Raw genomic sequence first — 24,153 nt, 5'->3', positions numbered from 1 at the left:
CTTCCCATCACAAAATGGTCATTCAAATGGTGCAACTTCCCATGACAAAAAGTTAACTTATTATGTACGTAATAATTCAAAAACAAAACCACCCAAAACCATACCGTCCTCCGTATACAATGCATGCCCATTATATGCATAACGCATGCGTACTATATCCACATACTATGCACACACTAAGCACACTGAATGATCTCCAATGGTCATGATATGCACACTGCATGTTGCGTCTGAATACTGAAAACATATGATCTGGAATTGGAAACATTAACATTTTCCAAAACCCTTTTGGGTCAAATTAAGTACCCAAACAAAACATTAATTAAACCCCACTACTTTTGTAATTGGGAAATTTATGAGTTGACAAGAGGAAAAATCACATCTTACACATATTGAATGCAATGCACACCTCAAGAAGGTTAGGAAAAGACATGAGGGTCATGTACACCACATCTACACTGCATCTACCTTGTCTCGTCAATTTGCTAACTAGTTTGCCAACCAATCCATTTAGAAACAACTCATGAAGGGCAAAATTTGCTATCCAATTTGCACTGTATTGTTTGGGTTTTCACTAATATGAGGATGATGCATTTTCGAAGATATGAAACCCAAAAATAATGGGGTAAGTCTCATACCTTGGCGCCTAGCCTTGAAGAGAATCCTAAGGCCAACATGCTAATGCCGACTGGGTTTACAATAATGTGTGGAAAATTTTTGATTTTTGACATGGTACAATACTGGTATGTTCCAATTTGTATTTAAGTTCAATTGCATAAATTTTACAAAATTTTCTCGATGTGTGCATACATCGTGTAGGTTGCATACATAAGGTGTGCATTTCTTGCGCATAGCATATTATGTGTATATGATATGCATATTATGTGCGTTTAATGGGAATTTTGTGTGCATGGTATGTACATGTTATGTGCATATAACAAGGATACATAGTACGCATGTTTATTATCATAAAGTACTTAGCTAATACATTGCACAACAATACAATGTCATATAATCCCATTATGGTTGACGCAGTTCCTTTTCCTTCACTAGTCAACGAGAATCCTCAAAGCCTTTGTTGCATTCCTCCTCTATTTCGACCTCTCCCTCTTGAGAACGCTCGTACGACTCAATATGACCCCAACGTTTTTGGAACAATTCAAAATTTAGGAATGTGATCCTTTCTCCAAACGTGTCAGCCTTCGTTTTCTGCTTACTTGCATGGTAAAGTGCTTCGTTGGCTTCACCATTGAGGTCCACAAGCTCTTTTTTTCTGCCTTCATTAGCTTGTGGTTCCAATACTCGGCGGTGCCCGTCTCATAGTTGAGTCTTCGCGAACCTGATCTATACTTTTCAGCAGCATCTCTAAGTCCACAAAACTAAACGATGACGTAGGATTCGCCTTTCGCAACCCCGGAAGTGGAGAAGGTTCCATGTTGTACCACTCGTGGAACTTCGCGTTAAAGCCCTTAGTTTCATGTGGGAACTTGGACATGTTTGTGTTTCAATTATTTTAGCTATTTGAGAAGTCTAATTTTTTACGAGGGTTAATAGTTATTGCAACTATATGTGAAAAACATATTTATACACAAGTCTACCATGATGAGGATGAAATCAGTTGGGTAAAAGAAAGAATGTGTTCAAGGTATTTGTGTGGTGAGGATGCGATGCATGTGACCTTCAAAAGTTGTAAGAATCCCCACCACTACTTTTTTGTCCCCTAACTTGAAATATGCTTCCAAATGTTATTACTTATTTCCAACATAAAGGTTAGGGTGTTACCCAAATTCGAGTTGTTTCCTTTCGTCGACAGCCAATGTAGCAGTTTTGATGGCTGCTGTAGACAACTCTCCAATGAAGGAGATGAGGGCTTTATTTTGTGTTGCTTTTTTGCTTCTATTGGGCCTAAGTTTATGTGGGCCTCCCTGAATGTATTTGTTATATTTCCTCTATTTGCTTTGCCTTTTTATGTTGTGTTTACTTTATTTATGTTAGGTATGCGTATAATATTTATATGGGCCTAATATGCAAGGATTGTAGAACTGAACACTTTTGTTTAATCCTAGCCGATGATTCTGTTTGATTTATTCAATTTGATGGTTATAAATAAAAAAAGATGTGTGAGAAAGTACAAATGATGTATGAAAATCACTTTCCTTATAGAAAAACCCAGAGGCATGATTTAATTAGTGATTGCATAATGATGAGATCAATTTCTATGTCAAAGATCATAAGTTTTATAGCGAAAACCATAATTAAATATCCACAATAGACAAACGATCAACTAATGAGATGTGATTGAAACAAACAAAAAACCCAAGAAACAAACAGAGAAAACTTTCGACCCTCCTCAAGTAAGCAAGCAAAATATAAAAAGATAAAAAAAGATAAAAAATTAGTTTCAACTTTCTAAGCAAGAAAAATGGAAAATAGAAGAAGAGGAAGAAGAAAAAGAACGTTGGCGCTCCCCGTACCACCCATCCAATCCCCCAACTCCAATACGTTAACCTTCAGATATTTTTTTATTTCCCTCTCAATCTAAAAAAACAAAACGCCATTAAAACCCCAATTTTGTCACTCTATCTCTCTTATCAGAGCAGAAGCGACGACACCACAAAAAATTATGGAGGGAGCAACCCTGCTTCGCTCTTCTCTCGCCTCCAGCAACCGCCTCTTCTTCTCCTTCCGCTCTTCCCACCGCCTCGCCCTCCCCTCATCTCGCTCTTCTTCTTCCACGGCTTCTGCTGTAAGAAACCACCGCCACCGTCCGATTCTCAACCCCCGCAGACGCTCCCTGCTCCGCCGCGCCAGCAGATTACTCCCCTCCTCTGCCCCCAACGTCGCTAGAAGCTTCTCCTCCCTCTCACCGCGTGCAGTCGCCACCCCCTTCACTCAGTCCCCTTCAGGTGCATTTCCTTGTCAAACCCCTAGCTACACAATACCCGTTTTGTAATTTTGTGATTTAATTTGGGTTTTTATTTTTTTTATTTTTGTGCGTGTAGAGTTTTCTGGGGTGCAAGATGAAGTCGTGGAAAAGCTCGGGTTCGAGAAGGTCTCTGAGGAGTTCATTGGGGAGTGTAAATCCAAAGCTTTGCTTTTCAGGCACAAAAAGACCGGTGCCCAAGTCATTTCGGTGTCCAACGATGACGAGAATAAGGTTTTCGGCATTGTTTTTCGGACCCCTCCGTGAGTAATCTTGATAAATTTATCTCCCTTATGTAGTGGGGCTTTAGCTTTTTCAAATTACGACATTATTTTTCTGCCCATTTTGTGTTTGATTGGTTTACCTACCGAAGAATGAAGAATTGTCATGTAAATCAAGTGGCTTGAAGTGATTGCAAATGCCCCTTTTTTGTTGTTGTCGATCAAGATATTTACTCTTGTTTATCTAATTCTTGATGCAGGAATGATTCCACTGGGATCCCTCACATTCTCGAACACAGTGTGCTGTGTGGATCAAGAAAGTACCCTTTGAAAGAACCATTTGTTGAATTGTTGAAAGGGAGCTTGAATACGTTTCTGAATGCATTCACATATCCGGATAGGACTTGCTACCCAGTTGCTTCCACAAATACAAAGGTAAAAACGTGTCGAGAATTGGAACAGAAAGGATATACACTGTGATATGTGTTATATCTACACTGGATGCTGTACTAAAACACGTCATTTTGTATCAGGATTTCTATAACCTTGTCGATGTATATCTGGATGCCGTCTTCTTTCCTAAATGTGTGGAGGACTTCCGGACTTTCCAACAGGAGGGTTGGCATTACGAGCTCAATGATCCTTCTGAAGATATATCTTATAAAGGTTGCCTATTTGTACTTTATAGAGATGCCTAGTTCTCTGGTGTTTTTTTAGAATTGCATTACCTTTGGAAAAGAAATTGATGTTTCATGGTTATAAATTCCATTGATTTCCAAGTATTGAGCTACTTTTATTTCTTCTTAAATGATTTCTGTGGTTAATTTCAGGAGTTGTTTTTAATGAGATGAAAGGAGTCTATTCCCAGCCCGATAATATACTTGGTCGGACTGCTCAACAGGTAAGTTTTCTTTTCTTATTCTGCCCAACTGTTTTAATAGTTTGGCATAACTGTAGCTTCAGCCATCTTTGATTCTATTCCTTCCCAGGGAGTCTGAATGATTTGTGCAGCCCAATGGTACAAATCATATTGTAGAGGGTTTAATGGTACCATCACAATGTGAAAATTTACTTGAATTAATGTACTTGATCCAGTTATGTTGTTTTTTGAATCACTTATTGCAGAGGGTTTAATTGGGGCCAACTGTGGTAACTTGTTGGGGAAAATTTGTGGCGGGCTGTAGTTTGATCACATCAGTTTGAGCTAAATGTTTTATAAATCAGACAAATCATTTAACATTATCAGTATTCAATTCTATGTGGTTATCTGCTCAATACAATGGAACATTTTTTTCTGGCTCCAAATTTATTTACCATTGCACTCACCATGTTGATACTAATTGGAGTTATGAATGCGGGAGTTCATTAAGGACCATTTGTTCTGGGGTATACACACTTACACAGCCGTCCATGTTATTCACATGTTAAGATAGAGTCATATGTTATCATGGATGATTATAGGACTTGAACATTTAATGGCACTTAGCTTTTGTGAACGACTAAAGTACTTTGATAGGATACTTCTTGTTTCCATTTGTAATTGTGTCATGTACATTTGCTACAGGCTCTTTTTCCAGACAATACTTATGGTGTTGACAGTGGAGGTGATCCAACCGTTATTCCTAAACTGACATTTGACGAGTTCAAGGTTTGTTGTGTTCACCAAGAAGAATATTTTTCTAGTCTTTCAGAATACTATATTAAACTTAAATGTAACTGTTTATGTGTGTTGTGGTCGTAGTATATATTTCTTAAATTTTTTATTTATAGGCTTAGAATCTTAATTCTTTTGTAGAATTTACAATTTGGCACATCATTCCTGTTATAGTAGCACATTCTGTGCAATTTTTAAAGAAATGCTCTGGAAAATTTCAGCATGTTGTCGTCAGTGTATTCAGCTGACCAAGCATAAGAAGTTCCGAACCATTTAAAGTATGCATTCCAATGTCATTTATTGTAGAATGATAGAATTTACAATTTTATTGCATAAGGGTTGTGGACAAAAGATTTTTGTTGTTTGAGAGAGCTTTTTTGTCTGTCACGCACAATGTTTTAAAAGGCTTGCCTCAGGGTGCGCCTCGGCGCCCTGTGAGGCTGGGCTTGAGGGTTGCCACCTCTGTTTTGAGGGAGTGGGCGGAGGGAAGCAAAAGGTGCTGCTGGAGCTGCCTAGGCGTGCCTTAGGGGAATTTTTTTTTTTACTCCCAAACCCAAATTTTAGGTAGGGTTTTAACTGCCTCGTACCTCTTACTTACACTATCATCTCTCTGCCTTTTTTTTTTCTGATTTTTATTTTTTTATATAATGGATGTGTGTGTTGTCTACGTTCTTTGTTATATGTGTGCTCATTGTGCTTTTCATCCTCTATTTTATATATATATATATATATATATATATATATAATATAATATATGTATATATGTGTGTGTATGTATTTATAATATATGTGTGTGCTCAGGGTGATTATTGATTAATAATCTTTTTTTTTAATGTAATATGTGTACGCTCAGTGTATATATTAAAAAATTCACACCCAGGCTGGGCTATCCCTCGGACGCCTCGCCCATGCCTTGGTGATTTCTAATAGGGTTATTAGTGCTTTGATATTTGATATTCTGAATAGCAACGCTGTGACTGTTCCCATCTTTTTTCCGTGGTCTCTGTCTCATATGCATATTCATCTGAGTGTGACCATATTCCTGCCAAGTTTTCTGATTCTCGTGTTTGAGTTTGCATATATTGATTATATTTTGCGTTTTTCTTAAATAATATTTAATTTAAATTCGCAAACATACAGGAGTTCCACCGTAAATATTACCATCCCAGCAATGCCAGGATCTGGTTTTATGGAGATGATGATCCAATGGAACGGCTGCGCATTTTGAGTGGTATTAAATCGGATCTCCTTATACATGCATTGAATTACTTTGGTTTGCTAACTAGATTATAAGGTATGACTAATTCTGCATTTTCCCATAAAAGATTGAGTGAGTCCTCCCATATAAGATTGACGAGAAGCTATAGTTTTATAAAGAAACTGTCGAGGATTCTAATCTAGCCACTGAAACCATGAAAATTATATGCCGGTTACTCTAGTGGGTCTTGTTACTATTATCATTTCTTCTAGTAGTGTGCAATTTATGATTTTTCCTTTTCTGTATCAAGGTTACCAAACCTGCATGTCAACAGGATTTTCCTTTATTTCAGTTTTTTTAACCAATTTGCGTTCAAGAACTAAAATATAGTTACTAATCTAAGATAACAGAATAGATATCAGTTGCAAAAAGCCATGAATCACTTAGGTTTTCATTTTTTTGTCTTTGCTTTTTCAGTTTGATGGCCTAGAATTTTTTATAAATGATATTTAAGTTTTATAGTGGAATATATCTCTAGCATCTCATCCCTCTGTCTCCCTTTCACAGAGTACCTAGATATGTTTGACGCAAGTTCATCTCCAAATGAATCAAGAATTCAACCACAAAAACTATTTTCCAAACCAATTCGGATTTCTGGGAAATATCCTGCTGGTAAAGGTGGTGACTTAAGGAAGAAAAACATGGTATGCCTCAATTGGTTGCTCGCTGAGAATCCCCTAGACTTGGAGACTGAGCTTACGCTTGGGTTTCTGGATCATCTTATGTTGGGAACGCCTGCTTCTCCATTGAGGAAAATATTGCTGGAGAGTGGCTTGGGAGAGGCCATAGTTGGTGGTGGAGTTGAAGATGAGCTCCTACAACCCCAATTTAGTATTGGGTTGAAGGGCGTTTCGGAAGGTGACATTCAAAAGGTAGAAGAAGTAGTCATGAGTACACTTAAAAAGTTAGCAGAGGAAGGTTTTGATACAGAAGCTGTAGAAGCATCCATGAATACGATCGAGTTCTCTCTGAGGGAAAACAACACAGGATCATTTCCTCGTGGTTTGTCACTAATGCTCCGATCCATGGTAAGATGTATCCATCTTGAGTTTAGTTTTTTCCTTATCTTTTTCTCAATAAAGTGTCTGGCATCTTTTTTGGCCATTTATTCTTGATCAGAGACTAATATAAGTTTTTCTTTTTAAAGGGTAAATGGATATATGATATGGATCCATTTGAGCCATTAAAGTATGAGAAACCTTTACTGGCACTGAAGGCCAGAATAGAAGCTGAAGGCTCGAAGGCTGTTTTCTCTCCCTTAATAGAGAAATTTATTTTGAACAATCCCCATAGAGTTGTGGTAGAAATGCAGGTAATGAATTTTATATATATATATATATATATATATATAGATATATATATATATTTCCCAAGACTTTTCTTCCCTGTTTATTACTCCTAACAAGTAACTTCCTTGCCAGCCTGATCCAGAGAAAGCTTCTCGTGATGAAGAGGCTGAGAAAGAAATCTTGCAGAAAGTTAAATCAGGTATGACAGAAGAAGATCTTGCTGAGCTAGCTCGTGCTACACACGAGCTGCAACTGAGGCAGGAAACTCCTGACCCTCCGGAAGCTTTGAGAAGTGTTCCAAGTCTCTCTCTGCAAGACATTCCAAGGGAACCTACTTGTGTCCCCACAGAGGTTACCATCAAATTAAATTTCTTGTGTTTAAGTTTCTGAGAATTTCCTTTTGGGCTAGTTCCTTTGGAAGAAATGGATAACAAAGCACATATCTATTAAATGTAGGTTGGGGATATCAATGGTGTGAAAGTTCTGCAGCATGACCTCTTCACAAATGATGTTCTGTACACTGAAGTTGTGTTCAATATGAGTTCACTAAAGCAAGAGCTTCTTCCTTTGGTACCTCTTTTTTGGTAAGATGTTTCCAGTGATTCGCTCTAATGTCTTCATTGCTTTGGTTTGACATAACATGATGCAAACTTTTCTTGAAACAAAGGTTTACGTCTGAAAAACCTCAAAAGTAGAGTTTGGCTAATTTTCCATGGGATTTCGAGCATGGATTAACTGGTCCTCCCAATATTTAAATTTGGAGATATAACAATTTTATCCAAAAGTTTTAATTTTTGAAACTCTCCCCTCTAGAAGCAAAATAAAACCAACTATAGCATCTCTGTTATCAAGGGTAAAGCGCACAATGGCTAATCAATCTGGTATCTCTTTCCTCTTAGTCAGAACCATTGTTTAGATTTAATTGGCCATCGCTGACTAAGAAAAAGAAGTCTGAGCTTGATCCCCAATCCCAACGACTTCCCTTAAATTGGTCAACAAGTCAGACTGGTTCCATGCCCTTTCTCATTGACTCCTGTTGTTCTATTAGTCTTTCAGTGAAGAAAATCTGTAGTCAACTCTCGGACTCGTGTTGGTCTTAAAGGCCACACTGAATTTTGTATAGCACATGAGCAATGGTGATAACTTGCATGTTGAATAGTTAGGAACACAGTTCTCCCATTCCTGACACACTTTTGGAGACACAAGAAGGTTTCACATTCAAATCCATAGGAATTATGCAAAATTATAGAATGAGTACTTTCTTTTACTTACTGTGGTTATTGTGCATGCCAGCATACCCTTATATCGAAGTGTACATTTATTATTTATTGATAAAGTAAACACACAAGACTACATGTTTTTGTGGACTACCCTGTGACTTTTGAATACAACACTCATGCTCATGCCCCTAATCACGGTGACAAATTGTATTTACGAAAGGAAAGACAATAATGCATAACTATTTAGTGGCAAAGCATGGATAGCAGTAGTAGTGTTGCAGCAGCAACGTTGCTTTATGAAAATTATTCACACCCCACTAAACTACTTCTTTACTGACATTAATAGTGTAGCCATAACCAGTTGAGCTTTACAAGTTGCTTACTTAAAGAATGTTATTTTCTGTGGTAAGTAAGGAAATTAGATTGTATTCCTGATGGTATCATGATCTTCTTTGACAGCCAATCACTGTTAGAGATGGGCACAAAAGACTTAAGTTTTGTGCAACTTAATCAGTTGATTGGAAGGAAAACTGGAGGAATATCAGTTTATCCAATGACATCATCTGTACGGGGCAAGGAGGAACCTTGTAGCCATATAATTGTTCGAGGAAAAGCCATGGCAGGACGTGCTGATGACCTATTTCACTTGGTATACTTTGTTCCTTTTCTTTTTAGAGTTGGCCAATAAGACATTCCTGTTCATTACTTAAAGAATAATTAATATGAGATGGGCTTCATGTATTTATTGCTTTTAACTTCATGACTTTTCATGAAGTTTACCTTGAGGCTTGAGTTGACCATAATCTGTCAAATTGGGAAATGCTTATCACTTAGATGTAGTACCTCACTTGAACAATAACTTAGAAGAACAATTTTTGGTTCTTTAATAAGATTCTCACTAATTTTTTTTCTTTCTAGATAGGATCAATTACTGTACTCAAATTAGAAACAAATTACAAAAGGAGATATGCAAGGAGTCCATGTAGCACAAGCCAAGTGTAAAATGCGTAAATGAGAAACCAACAATTAGACAAAACTCCTTTATCTGAAACATTAGAAAACTATTTCAGAAGAAAAAACAAAGGATTTCCTTACTTGAGGCCATTGACCCAAAAAAAAAGCGAAGGAGAATCGTTGCTTTTTCTTAAGTTTTATCTTAGTAGATGTAAATTCTATAGATTAAATCTCTTGTTTCCATTCTATGTACCATGCTTTCATTTGAAATGTATCCTATTCCTATGCAAAATTCCATTGTTCATTAGTCAAACAGATAAAATTTTAGGCTTTTTTCTTAATTTAGAAGAAAAAATTGTTTACGATTTAGTTATCCTTTCTTTATAAGGATTGTATACATATACTAAATGATCGATTTCATACTTTTCCTTCTTTTTTTTCCTTTTTGCATGGCGGAATATTTGTAATCGCGGTGCCATTACCGAGTCACGGACTGTATAATTGTTATTTTACCTCTAGATTAGTTTTGTGACTGGTGCTTAATATTTGCTGCAAATTTAATCAAGGTTTGATGTAATTCATGTTATTTCAGTTCAGCTGTGTTCTTCAAGAAGTCCAGTTTACAGACCAGCAGCGGTTTAAGCAGTTTGTCTCTCAAAGCAAAGCTAGAATGGAGGTATATAATAAACTGTATTTGAAAAGGTTAATCTGAACTAATCCTTGACATTAATTATGAAAGTGTAATATTTCTGTTATGTCGTTTTCAGAACCGATTGAGAGGTAGTGGTCATGGAATTGCTGCTGCAAGGATGGATGCAAAACTAAATACTGCGGGGTGGATTTCTGAACAAATGGGTGGTGTCAGGTTGGACCGGGAATTTATAAGTGATTTGTCTTTTGTGCTAATTGTGCATGTCCTACGTTTCCTCTGTGAAGTGCACTTTAAATACAACATTGAATAGGGAAACTTAGTGCAACCAACATACTTTCTGATACAATGCAATTCATATCTTCTGTCTGCTTAGTTACTTGGAGTTTCTTCAAGCTCTTGAAGAAAAAATTGATCAAGATTGGGATGGCATTTCTTCGTCTCTCGAGGAGATCCGCAAATCCCTACTTTCTAGGCAAGGTTGCATAGTGAATATGACTGCTGAAAGGAAGAATCTTACCAGCTCTGAGAAGTTTGTGAGCAAATTTCTTGATTTGCTGCCTAATAGCTCTCCTGTTGCTACTGCTACTTGGAATGCTCGACTACCTTTAGCAAATGAAGCCATTGTAATACCTACTCAGGTGAGAATACTTTTTTGTCATGGTCCTTTTTGAATGTTTTGTGGAGCAATTATTCTAAGCTATTACCTTGTACAGGTTAATTATGTTGGAAAAGCTGGTAACATTTATGACACTGGTTATCAGCTGAGTGGGAGTGCACATGTTATCTCCAAATACATTAGTACTACATGGTTGTGGGATCGTGTAAGAGTTAGTGGTGGAGCATACGGAGGGTTTTGTGACTTTGATAGTCACTCAGGTAAAAATTCTTGTTAAATGTTCTCATGGAGTTTCAATTGCTTGTGTTAGGAGCTAAATTTGTGAAATTTTATGTAGGAGTATTCTCTTTCTTATCTTATCGTGACCCCAACTTGTTAAAGACACTTGGTGTATATGATGGGACTGGGGATTTTCTTCGACAATTAGAAATGGATGATGAGACTCTTACCAAGTCTATCATTGGGACAATCGGAGACGTTGATTCGTACCAGCTTCCTGATGCCAAAGGTTATAGTAGGTATGTTAACATCAGCTTTTGGCTTGTTGGAAAGTGGAGATATATGTGAGGACCGCTGTGAACCAGAAGAGAACAGGATATATTTTTACCTTTTAATGATTGTTCCTTGAAACTATAATGTGTACGCCTCCACATCTAGTTTTATGCACATAACCTGCCAGAGTAGTTTGTTGGCGGTCTCGGATTGGTTCTGAATTTACTTCTTGTTTCCAGAAGACTTAAATCTCTTCTCCTCACCTGTTCCCTCTTTTTGTCTCCTGCAGTTTGTTGCGATACTTGTTGGGAATCACAGAAGAAGAAAGACAAATCAGACGAGCAGAGATACTGTCAACAAGGTAAAGATGCTGTTCATTGGTTGATGATTGAACTTGTTATTCAAGTCGTAAGGCATGCCAAGGATATAACACTAATACGGCAGAAAAACTGTTTAGGAGAACCATTTTTGTTATTCCATCGTTGTCATCGTGATAAACTAAACTGTTCCTCTTTATTTTTCGGCAATAGGTAGCTCTCATGATGCTAGTTTTATCATACCTAATCAGAGTATTTTATTTTCATATTTAGATTCTGGTACGAGAACATAAGGCCATGCCTGTTAATGTTTTACCTAGTTCAAGATTTAACTCGTCGTTTATCCCACAGCTTGAAGGACTTCAAGGTATTTGCAAATGCAATCGACGCGGTCAAAGACAAAGGGGTTGTCGTTGCAGTGGCATCTCCAGATGACATTGATTCTGCACAAAGGGAGCGAAACAACTTCTTTCAAGTAAAGAAAGCCCTCTAAGTCCTATAAAATGCTCCGGATATCGATCTTTCTGTAACACTATTTCCAATTCTACGGCAAGGGACGCCGAATGTGTTTCTTCGTTTTATTACACACAAAGCGATACATACAGTCATAGCAGATTAGAAAAGAAATTTTGGAGCATGAAAAGTGTACTTACCATGTCAGATGCTGCAATTTGGTATTATCTTTAAACAGTGGCAGCCAATTCTTTTGACCCCTTTTATGTGAGACTCATGACATCGGTGCTCATCTTGCAATTTGGTGGTAACTGATTCTTGGTTCACACTACCACAATTTCAATATATCAAAACACTGACATTTGATGTCTTTCAATATGGCCAAGCCTTTTGTTTTTATCCCTTCAATTTGTTACAAGCGATATTATACATTACTCAACGTTAAGAGGAGGGAAACGGTGTGGCCCATCTTTCCCGCTGCCCCATTTATCCTCATTTTTTCTTCTTCAAATTTTTTTTATTCAAAATAAAAGATTTTTTGAATTATTTTTTTAGAAATTGTTACTGGCATTTAAAAATTTTATTGTGCAATCAGCAGAATTATATTTTCTTTTTAAATATAAAAAGTACAATGAAAATTGACTTTTTTTTATTAGCACCACACATAATGTTAAATTCACCTCACGTTAAAGTTTAATATTAAATGACTTCTGTACTTTACTATGTAATGACAATTTCAATCTTATAAGTTTTTTTTTTTAAATTAAAAAAAATTGAATACACCCTGAATCACTTTTAATGTACTATTTATCTTCTTCAATTCTCAAAACTCATTTTACGCTCCCTCGATTGTAAAGCAAAATCTTAACCGATGAAACTACAAACATGTTAGTTGAGAAAAATTATTGACGAATGGAACAAGAAATCTATAATACCCCGTATTTAAGAAAAATTAATTGTATAAATGTGTGTGTAGGTACAAGAACTCGTATTTTTGACATGTAAGTTAGTAGAGACGCTTTCACTACAAAAATATATTTTTAAGTCTAGCTAGTACTTTTATACTTAAATTTTTCCAACTAGAGATGTTTGCACTAATTAACATTTCATTATAAATTATACTACGATATGCGTTAAGTTTGTAGTTTCATATATATTAGATTGTTTTGTAAGGCTTTTCATGAGTTGGAGCTTGTAATTCACCACCATTTGGCTGTCTTTCTATTGGCACACTTGGGAGCTTTCATCCTCAAGCTAGATGAGAAGTAAGATGTCATGCAATCTCTATAAAAGAAGGGCAAGAACCAACGGAAGGAATAAGAAAGAAAAGAGAGAGGAAGAAAAAGAAAAAGGAGACAGAGAACAACATCAACAAGAATGCCATTCTCCCTTTCGTATTACCTTGTTTCTTTTACATATTGTACAGGCTTTAAGTCATCTTTCATTGTATTTGTAAGTCTCTCATATATAGTGAAATACAAATTAAAGCAAACCCCAGTTGATGTAGTCGAATTGACAAACTACTTAAATCGTGTGGTTATGCATGTACATTTTGAGATCATTGCCATGAGAAGCTCTCCCACCTAACCATCGAAAATCTCCCTTTACTTCCCTTGAGAATACTGTAAAAGAAATGAGAGACAAACCCCGGAAAATGTATTCAAGCTTACCCAATAATATCTCCACCAAACTCACCATCACTTTTATCTATCAAAAGAAAGATATCCAAAAACTAGAAATTCATCCTACCTATTTAACCAACCAACCAAAACATCGTCATCCATTATTCAGATTCAAATATTTTCTTCATGAAAGTTGTTCATTTTCCTAGTACCTAAAACATATCCAAATTTTAGGAATATCCAACGGTTCGATCATCCTAGATGTTTGAAATACCAACCCAGTCTCCAATCCCTCGGAAAACTGGCCATCCATATTATGAGTACCAAAACCCCAATTTTCGTAACTCAAATAGCAACACTTCCTTCACATAAGTTGTTCCTTATTCTCTTTACGATAACATATCCAAATCCCAGAAAGATCCTACGGTCCATTCATTTCAGATCCTTGAAATACTATCACAGCCTTGAAAGTCTCGTAGGAAATCCTAAAGTCATGTTTGGAGCTTCAAAACTCCAACTTCCTGAGCTCAAACAGAAACACTTCCTTCACAAAAAGTGAAAAAAGAAGGAGAGAATGAGTGAGTGAGGAAGAGGGGTCGGTTGGTAGAAAAGAGAGGAGAAGAACTTCAAAAGAAAAAGGATAGTTGTGTTAAAAATAATGGCTAAGTGTTAGAGTAGAAGAAAGAGACAAAAAAAGAGAAATTTAAAAACAGACGTGAAGAAAAAAAATAGAAAGGGGAAGTGGCGAAGGAAGAAAAAAAAAACAAGAGGGAGGATACGAAATCGAAAACAATAAAAAGGAGTAAATGGTAGTGTATTGTTCATCATTTGTGTTGTTAAAGATTGATACCTTGTTGTTGATATTATGATTATATTACTTTTGTTACTAATCAGTATGATTTATGTTAAAGCTTGCAAGCTTGTTAAAGAAAATGTGATTATTGATATCTAAGTTATATACATACGCATTGCAAAACAAGAAAGAGAGTTGAGTTGTGTAAAGTGTTTGAGTTGTAAGGATATTCAAGGGATGAAGAATGCCTTGAATATAAAATAATGAGCCTTGTATATGTTAGGCATCGGAGGAAGGGCTTGAGTATACATCCGTTTTGTTACATCATCTCAATTAATTTGTTTGTACTTTCGGTTGTGAAGTAATTTCTGCACGATTTTATTCTTCTGCATATTCAATAAATTATATATGGTAAACTCAAACGTTTATTATGTAAATATTATTACTTAGTGTTATACAATGTCTTGTATTTCAGTTACAAATAAATATTATTTTAATTTTTTTTTACCATATCTAAGATATGGCTCACATCATAACTCGTGAATAATCCTTATTCGTAGGTAGGGGCGTAGACCTAGCATTCGTGACATGTTTTTCGTGTTCGTGTCGTTTTCGTGACTTACCTGATATCTTAACGGATCATGTTGTGTAACACCTGGTAAAGTAAAAGGTAATATTGTCAGGTAATGTCCCGTTAATGTTATTAGGTAATATGACCTAACCTATTACCCGTTAAAAAAATATTTTTTAAATCAATAAATAATGAAAATGAGAAACATAATTTGACCCATAAAAAAGAAAAGCATAATACTAAATTAGTATATGAATACCATATTGTCACATAAATATTACTTCAAAATATAAAAAAACAATAAGAGCCTAATGAAAAAATATTAGTACATACTACAAAATACCAAATGTTAAAGGGTATGCAAAATGAAGGGAGTTTAAGGAACCTTACACGTTTTTTACAATAAAACCTTTAATTTTTCATCAATCACCAAGGGAAATGATATTGGAACTTTGGTTTGATACATTGTCTTCAACGGTTATATTGACGGTGTTCTCATTAAGGTTTTCTACATTAACACTCTCTTCCACATAAACTAAGCATTAAAAACCAATCATTATAACTATTCAAATTATGAGTACAAAAAATAATAATGAAAAGAAATAAGTTCAATATTTTATAAAAGATATATTACCTCCTTCTCCAAAAAGCCAATTTCATGTGTATAACAAACCTTGAACTGTGTTAGGCAATAATGAAGATATTGATCCAGTATTTTACCCCCAATACTGAAAGCGGATTTTGACGCAACAGTTGAAATAGGAATTGTTAACGCATCTCGTGCTAACTGAGAAAGTATTGGATAATAAAAACGCTCCATTTGCCACCAAGAAATAACATTTATATCTTGTCTTCTATCTAGTCTTTTATCTTCCAAATACTTATGTAATTCACTTTTTTTTAACTAAGTGTGGACCATTGTAATTATTATCAAAATCCTACCTCATAAAATATATAAAAAATAGAAAGATAATAAAAATAATGCACCATCCAATTTCAAAGTAAAATACAAACAAACTATAGGTTACCTCAAAGAGGGCATCTCCATCTTCTATTTGATGATTAGGCACCGAGTTCATTGGAATATTTGAGTGATTAATATGAGAAGATTTCTCCAATTACACATTAAAAAGAGAAGTCAATGTGTAACAAACATTTTGATATTTGACAGAATTTTCGACAGAATTCACTCAATGAAGCTTTGTGTAAGCCCAATCCACAAAATGTAGCTTATAACGAGGATCCAAGACGATTGCAATTGACACAATCAAATTGTAATATGACCAATACTTGTGAAACTTCATGTGCAAATCATTCCCCATCTTTTTCATGAAACTATAACAATCATCTATGACTGCCTTAACTTGCAGCTCAATTGCAAACACTTTAGGGAAGAATAAATTTGATATGGGCTACTTTGTCCCAGAAAACAAGCATGTAACATCATAAAAGTAGCCCCAAAAACTTCAAATCTTCAAATCTTCATTATTTTATCCCACTCTTCAAAAGAAAGACAACGTTCAAAATTTGAATCACTCAACCCTAAATTAATAAAAACATATCAATAAAAAATTGCACTAACATATGATAGGTTGAGTCTCATCTAGTAGGGACATCTTGTCTCAAGCCTCTCCTACTATCCAATATCCCTACTTGTTTAACACATTCATTAAACTTTATTTTTCTAGCCTCAAAACCCTTTATATAATTGATGCATTCGCGAATTTTTATCACTGAAGAATCAATTTCTTTAAGTCCATCTTAGACTCTAAAATTCAAAATATGAGCACAACAACACACATGAAAGAAGTCACCATTCATCAAGAAAAGACCTCTAATATTCAATTGATCCTTCAAAATGCTAGCAAAACGAATATTTGAAGAAGTATTATCCAATGTGATTGAAAATGACTTCTTCTCAATCCCTCACTCAATTACCAGAGCACTAATTTTTTCGCATAATGAAACACCAGTATGCAATGGAGGCAAGTGACAAAAACTTATAATCATTTCATGCAATTTTCAATCCTTGTCTGCAAAGTGAGCAGTAAGAGCAAGATACCCATCAGTGCATTGGGAGGACCATGAGTCTAATGTCAAACAAATTCTACTTTTAATTGATGCTATGAACTTATGAAGCGCTTGCTTTTTAGTTTTGAACATCCTTAACACACAGGCTTTAACAGTGTTTCGACATAGTAGCTTAATATTAGAAGATACATATGCAAATAAAGCCCTAATTCCCTCATATTCAACGAAACTAAAAGGAAGATTATGCTTGACGATTGCCTCTAGTAATAAGCCACGGAATACCATATGATCAAACTTTTAGGAACACATTTCATATGCTAACATAAACAATTCAACATTATTCTTTGTAGGGCATGTTTTCAAATGTCTTTTCATATTACCTGTCAATGTTGATTATCATCTATCAACATTTTCTTACAAGCTTTACATTGAGCACGACTTTTATCATATTAAAAAAATAGTATCCAATTTATTGAAAATGTTCCAAACAGAAAATCTGAGTTATTGCTTATCTAAATTGATCATTCTAGCCCTTTTTTTTTTTTTTTTTTTTGCAACACTCATATTTGTATTGTCTGTATTTTCACTTCAAGATCTGGTTTTGTTCCCATTATAAACTCATTGTCACTAAGGTTCACAAAATCTAAATCTGTAGCATCCATTGCTTTTGAAAAAAAAATGGATAGAAATTAATTAAAAACTTTTTAAACAATAACAATTGACAAATGGATTTTAAATCACAACTTTTAGTCCAATATGCAGCCAAAGTAACTCTTATCATTCAAATCCATTTAATTACATAATAAAAATTCACAAGTGGGATACAATTTATATGTGGAGTAGAGAAAGCTAAGGATATTAAAACATCAAAAAATATAAATATAAATGTAAAATCAAAAGCTCAGCTGAAGGAACAAATCAAATTTAGCTAAACAAATCAGAAAACGATACCCTTTTGAAGAATATATATATTTGGGAAAATTATATTTTTTCTAAAATTTCCAACAAATTTTGGCTTTCAATAGCATGATATATTTCCGGATTGACTCATTCCAACTTTTAAAGCCCAAATTTGTTGGAAAATTTTAGTAAGATTATAATTTCTTGAATATATATATTCTTCAAAAGGGGATCGTTTCCTGATTTGTTTCTTTAGTTAAGTTTGATTTGTTTATCTCTTCTTCTTTTTTTTCTTTAAAGTAGTCCACCACATTTCGTTTTTAATTCCAACAGCTTCATTCCTCTATTGCTGAGCTTTTGTTTTTACAATTATATTTTTTTAGAGTTTTTATCACAAATGATCCCTGAGATTGACCAAACTCATCATTTTGGTCCCTTACTTTCAAAATCAATCAATGTTGTTCCTGACATTCACTACCACACATCAATTTGGTCATTTCGTTTAGATTCCATCAATTATTCTGTTAGTTTGTATGTGCGATCCAAAAATCCAATACAATTGTGACACTTGGATTATACAAAAGAAGGGTTTTTATCGCAAATGGTCCCTAATACTGATCAAACTCCTCATTCTAGTTCCTGAGTTTCAAAAATCAATAAATTTGGTCCTCGACTTTCATTATCGCACATCAATAGAGTCCTTCCATCAAAATTTCGTCAATATACAAAAGAAATGTTTTTATCGCAAATAGTCCCTGACATTAATCAAACTCCTCATTAGAAAATAAGATTCCATCTATATAACCAACTAGAGAGAATGAGAAGTGAGTTCACGGAGGACAAGAGCTTTAGTGGTGTCATGGTGCCTTTCTTTTCTTTTTTAGCATACCTAGATGAAGACGATGATCTCTTTTTTTTTTCTTTTAGTTTCTCATAGTACTTTTAGTTTTAAATCTTAAAAAAAATATTTTTTTTAATAGTTAGTTCATGTGGCGCCATATGATTGGACCAGTGGGACTATATTATCACACTGAAAAAAAATATGGACAAAATTTTAACAGAATGACTAAATTGATGTGTAGATTGTGCAGTAGTGAAAGTCAGGGACCAAAATGAGGAGTTTGATCAATGTCAGGGATCATTTGTGATAAAAACCTTTCTTTTGTGAAATTCACGTGTTACCATTTTATAGGATTCGTGGGTCCCACATGCAAACTAACAGAAATAGTTGATGTAATCTCAACGGAAGGACCAAATTGATGTGTGGTGGTGAATGTCAGGGAAGACATTGATTTATTTTGAAGGTGAGGGACCAAAATGATGAGTTTGGTCAATCTCATGGACCATTGGTAATAAAAACCCTAATTTTTTTATGTTTTAATATCCTTAGCTTTCTCTAGTCCACATCTAGATCGTATTCCCCTTGTGAATTGTCATTATTTAATTAGATGGATTTGAATGATAATAATTACTTTAGAGACATACTTGAATAAAAGTTGTAATTTAGATTCGATTTGTCAATTGTCATTATTTAAAAAGTTTTTAATTAATTTCTATCTATATTTTTTCGGAAGCAATGCATACTACAAATTCAGATTCTGTGAACCTTAATGATGAGAAGTTTGTGGAAATTAAAATGGGAACATAATTAGATTTTGGAAGTGAAAATATAGACAATACAAATACAAGTGTTGCAAAGGAAGAGGCTAGAATGATCAATTTAGGTAAGCATGAAACTCATATCTCCCGTTTTGAACATTTTCAATAAATTGGATACTATTTCTGAAGTTGGTAAAAGTCATCCTCAATGTAAAGATTGTAAAAAGGTGTTGGTAGATGATAGTCAACATGAGACAGGTAATATGAAAAGGCATTTGAAAACATGCCCGGCAAAGAATAATGTTGAACTGTTTATGTCGGCATTTGAATTGTGTTCCCAAAAATTTGATCATGTGGTATTCCGTGGCTTATTGGTAAGGGCAATCATCAAGCATAATCTTCCTTTTAGTTTTGTTGAATATGTGGGAATTATGGCTTTGTTCGCATATTTATCTCACGATATTAAGATACTGTGTCAAAATACTGTTAAAACCTATGTGTTGAAGATGTTCAAAATTGAAAAGCAAGCACTTCATAAATTGTTAGCATCAATTGAAGGTAGAATGTGTTCGATATTAGAGTTATGATCCTCCTAATGCACTGATGGGTATCTTGCTCTTACTGCTCACTTTGTAGACAATGATTGGAAATTGCATAAAAAAATTATAAGTTTTTGACACATGCCTCCTCCACATACTGGTGTTGTATATGTAAAAATAAATAAATAAATAATAAGTGCATTGGCAATTGAGTGGAGGAATGAGAAGAAGATAATTTCTTCACATTGGATAAGTATTCTGTTAGCATCTTTGAAGGATCAACTGAATATTAGAGGTATTCTCCTGACAAATGGTGACTTCTTTCATGTGTGTTGTTGTGCTCATATATTTGAATTAGATAGTCCAAGATGGACTTAAAGAAAATGATTCTTCAATGATAAAAATTCATTAATGCATCAAGTGTATAAAGAATTTTGAGGCTAGAAAAATAAAGTTTAAAGAATGTGTTAGGCAAGTGGGGATATTGGATAGTAGGAGAGGCTTGAGACAAGATGTCTCTACTAGATTGGACTCAACCGATCTTATGTTAGTGCAATTTTCTATCGATATGCTTTTATTAATTTACTTTCGAGTGATTAAAATTTTTGAAGTTCTTCTTTTGAAAAGTGGGATAAAATAGTGAAGATGTCAAAGTTTTTGGGGTACTTTTATGATGTTACCTGCTTTTTTTTTGGGACAAAGAACCCCACATCAAATTTATTCTTCCCTAAAGTGATCGTAATTCAACTTCAATTTAAGGCAGTCATTGATGACTGTGATAGTTTCATGAAAAAGATGGGGGATTATATGCACATGAAGTTTCAGGAGTATTGGTCAGATTACAATTTGATTATTTCAATTTCATTCATATTGGATCCTCATTACAAGTTGCATTTTGTGGATTTGGGCTTACACAAAGCTTTATGGAGTGAATTCTGTTGAATATCAAAATGTTTGTTACACATTGACTTGTCTTTTAATATGTCTTCGGGGAAAACTTCTCATCTTTCTATTTTTATTTTTATTTTTATTTGTGATGTAGGATTTTGATAATAATTACAATGGTCTACGCTCAGTTGAAAAAAGTGAATTACAGAAGTATTTGGATGATAAAAGACTAGATTGAAGACAAGATATAAATGTTCTTTCTTGGTAACAAATGGAGCATTTTCATTATCTAATACTTTCTCAAATAGCACAAGATGTGTTAACAATTCCTATTTCAACTGTAGCATCAAAATCCGCTTTCAGTATCAGGGGTAAAGTACTAACTAGATCAATATCGTACTTCATTGTTGCCAGACACGGTTCAAGTTTTGTTGTACACACGAGATTGGATTTTTGGAAAAAGAGGTAATATATCTTTTATATAATATTGTACTATTATTTTATTTCTTTTTATTACATGCAAGGTTCATCAACCTTGAAACACAACTCCCTTCATTTTGCAGATCCTTGAACATTTGGTATTTTGTAGTATGTACTAATGTTTTTTCATTAGGCTCTTATTTTGGGGTATGTAGTACTTGAAAAACAAATGTTTTATTTTTTTTATTTTTTATGTTTTGAAGTAATATTTGTGACAATATAATATGTATATACTAATTTAGTATTATGCTTTCCTTTTTTTTTTTTTTATGTCAAATTATGTTTATCATTTTCAGTATTTATTGATTTAAGATATATTTTCTTTAACGGGTGACGGGTCGAGTCATATTACTTGATAATAGTAAAAGGTCAATTTTGGGTAGGGTCATTTTACCCATTTATTTTAACGCGTGTTATACGACACGACCCATTAAGATATCAGTATGTCATGAAAACGACATGAATACCAAAAACATGACACTAATGTCTAGTCTAGATGATGATCCAACTGAGCGCCTACATATTTTAGTGGTATTGGATCAGACCTACTTCTATATACAATCATATGAATTACTTATGTTTGCGTACAAACTATCTTAGGATGCGTGACTATTTGGCTGGGAAAGGGTGGGTGTGTTTTCCAGAAAGAATGTGCTTTTTTGGGAAATAACCAAAAATAGGACTTTTTCTTAATCTTAGGACATAAATATGAGAACCGGCAATGCACAAGCCATGCACACCTTGCACAAAACCGAAATTACTAAAATATCCACATATAAATACTAAAACCCTCAGCTTATTTCGTCATTTTTGTCATCTAGAAGAGAAGCATGCTGAGAGAGCTCTGGGTTTCTAGGTTGAGCTCAAATCTCTGAGCATCGATTTTGAAGTGAGGGTTTCTTGTTTGCATCAGTGTCTGATCATTAAAGATATGACTTTTGTACTAGATTTTCCATTTTGGCTGGAAAGTTCCATTTTTTCAGCCAATGAAGCTTCGACGACCATATTTCCACAGCCATCTAGTTCGTCTCTCATCTCTTTCTCTCTCTAGCTTGGTCATCTGCATTTCTGCAAATATTTACTTGTTTTTTCAATTAGGTTTTTTGGATTTGCAAAGATGGGAAGTTGAAGAAAAGAAGGATAGGGAAAAGGGGACTCAGAATGTGTTCTGAAAATCTTTATTTGTTTGTGGGTTTTGTTATTTTAGATTTTGGGTTTCAATCTTAGAGTTTTCCGTTTTAATTTTGGTTTAGGGTATTGAAGATTCATGGAGTTATGTTGGTCAATATTTGTTAATTTGTTATGAACTTGCAAATGTTTGTGAATTCAATTTGTAATCTGTGTTTGTTTGAAATTTTTTGTGAATTACAAGCCCTAGCTCAATAGGAAAGAAATTATAGACAATATGCACATGATATGCACATTTGTTAGCTCCATATGATTTTTCATGTGCTTCTATATTGCTATCAGTATATACAAGGTGTTGGATTCTGGGTTCATTACCTTTAAACGATGAGTTAAAACCATATGAATGGGTTTAGAAAGAAAAAAAAAATGAAAAAACCTCCAAGTTTCGAACCCATATCTTGCTAAAACTATCAATGTATAGTAACCAATTGGCTAGACACTTCATATTGTTTATATTTGCACATAATAACAATATATTACAAAATAGTTAGATATGCATGGACCAACCCATGCACAGCATGATGTAGGGGATGTGAGATTTGATAACACACTAACCTTTATGTTAGAAATGAAGTAAGAACATTTGGAAGCATTGTTCAAGTTGGGGGGAGGGGGGACAAAAAAGTAGTGGTGGGGATTCATACAACTTTTGGAAGGTCACATGCATCACATCCTCACCACATAAAACCTTCTACACAATCTTTCTTTTACCTAACGGATTTCATCCTCACTATTGTAGACTTGTATATAAATATGCTTCTCACACATAGTTGCAATAACTATTAACCCCATTAAAAATTACACTTCTCAGATAACCAAAACAATTCACAACACAAACATGTCCAAATTCCCACATGAAACTAAGGGCTTTAAAGCATAGTTCCAAGGGTGGTACAACATGGATCTTCCTCCACTTATGGGATCACCGAAGGCCAATCTTACGACATCGTTTAGCTCTGTGGACTGAGAGACACTGCTAAAAATTATAGATAAGATCCGCAGGAAACTCGACTATGAGACGGGTATCGCAAAGTATTGGAACCACAAGCTAATGAAGGTAGAAAAAGAGCTTGTGGAACTCAATGATAAAGCCAACAAAGCACTCTACCATGCAAACAAGCAGAAAAAGTGCGTGCGTACTATGTATCCTTGTTATATGCACATTACATGCACACATTATGCATACCATATGCACAAAACATGCCATGCACATCAAATGCACACCTTATGTAAGAGATATGCACAACATATGCACATCGTATGCACACATTGGGAGAATTTTGTGAAATTTCTGTAATTGAACTGAAATACAGATTGAAGCATACCCAGTATTCTACCATGTCAAAAATCAAATTTTTTTTTTCCAAATGTTAGTGTAAATCCAGTCGGCATTAGCATGTTGACCTTGACATTCTATTCAAGACTATGTGCCAAAAGGGATGAGACTTACCCATTATTTTAGGGTTTCATATCTTGGAAAATGCACCATCCTC

At 34.7% G+C, this 24,153-nt stretch overlaps 1 protein-coding gene across 1 annotated transcript; it reads left to right on the top strand.

Annotated features, from left to right (window-relative positions):
• Nucleotides 1-2,450: 2,450 nt before the first annotated feature.
• On the top strand, nt 2,451-12,427 carry LOC137723065 (presequence protease 1, chloroplastic/mitochondrial-like). The gene is made up of 19 exons (XM_068462223.1): nt 2,451-2,906; nt 3,003-3,186; nt 3,405-3,579; nt 3,678-3,810; nt 3,975-4,045; nt 4,709-4,792; nt 5,939-6,029; nt 6,564-7,084; nt 7,204-7,368; nt 7,478-7,696; nt 7,802-7,929; nt 9,025-9,214; nt 10,112-10,195; nt 10,287-10,384; nt 10,545-10,809; nt 10,885-11,047; nt 11,125-11,305; nt 11,569-11,640; nt 11,948-12,427. The coding sequence occupies exons 1-19, from the start codon at nt 2,624-2,626 to the stop codon at nt 12,087-12,089; spliced, it is 3,249 nt and encodes a 1,082-aa protein (XP_068318324.1). The 5' UTR covers nt 2,451-2,623; the 3' UTR covers nt 12,090-12,427.
• The last annotated feature ends 11,726 nt before the right edge of the window (nt 12,428-24,153 follow it).

The sequence above is a fragment of the Pyrus communis genome, chromosome 2 (assembly GCF_963583255.1).
Source record: "Pyrus communis chromosome 2, drPyrComm1.1, whole genome shotgun sequence".
Classification (NCBI taxonomy): domain Eukaryota; kingdom Viridiplantae; phylum Streptophyta; class Magnoliopsida; order Rosales; family Rosaceae; genus Pyrus; species Pyrus communis.
The sequence above is the reverse complement of the archived record's forward strand: the minus strand, read 5'-3'. Positions and strand labels throughout refer to the sequence as shown.

Coding starts and splice junctions, on each gene's coding strand:
- LOC137723065 (XM_068462223.1), top strand. CDS start 2,624: ATGGAGGGAGCAACCCTGCTTCGCTCTTCTCTCGCCTCCAGCAACCGC. Junction 7,930..9,024: donor CCTTTGGTACCTCTTTTTTG/GTAAGATGTTTC, acceptor CTTCTTTGACAG/CCAATCACTGTTAGAGATGG. Junction 10,810..10,884: donor CCATTGTAATACCTACTCAG/GTGAGAATACTT, acceptor TACCTTGTACAG/GTTAATTATGTTGGAAAAGC.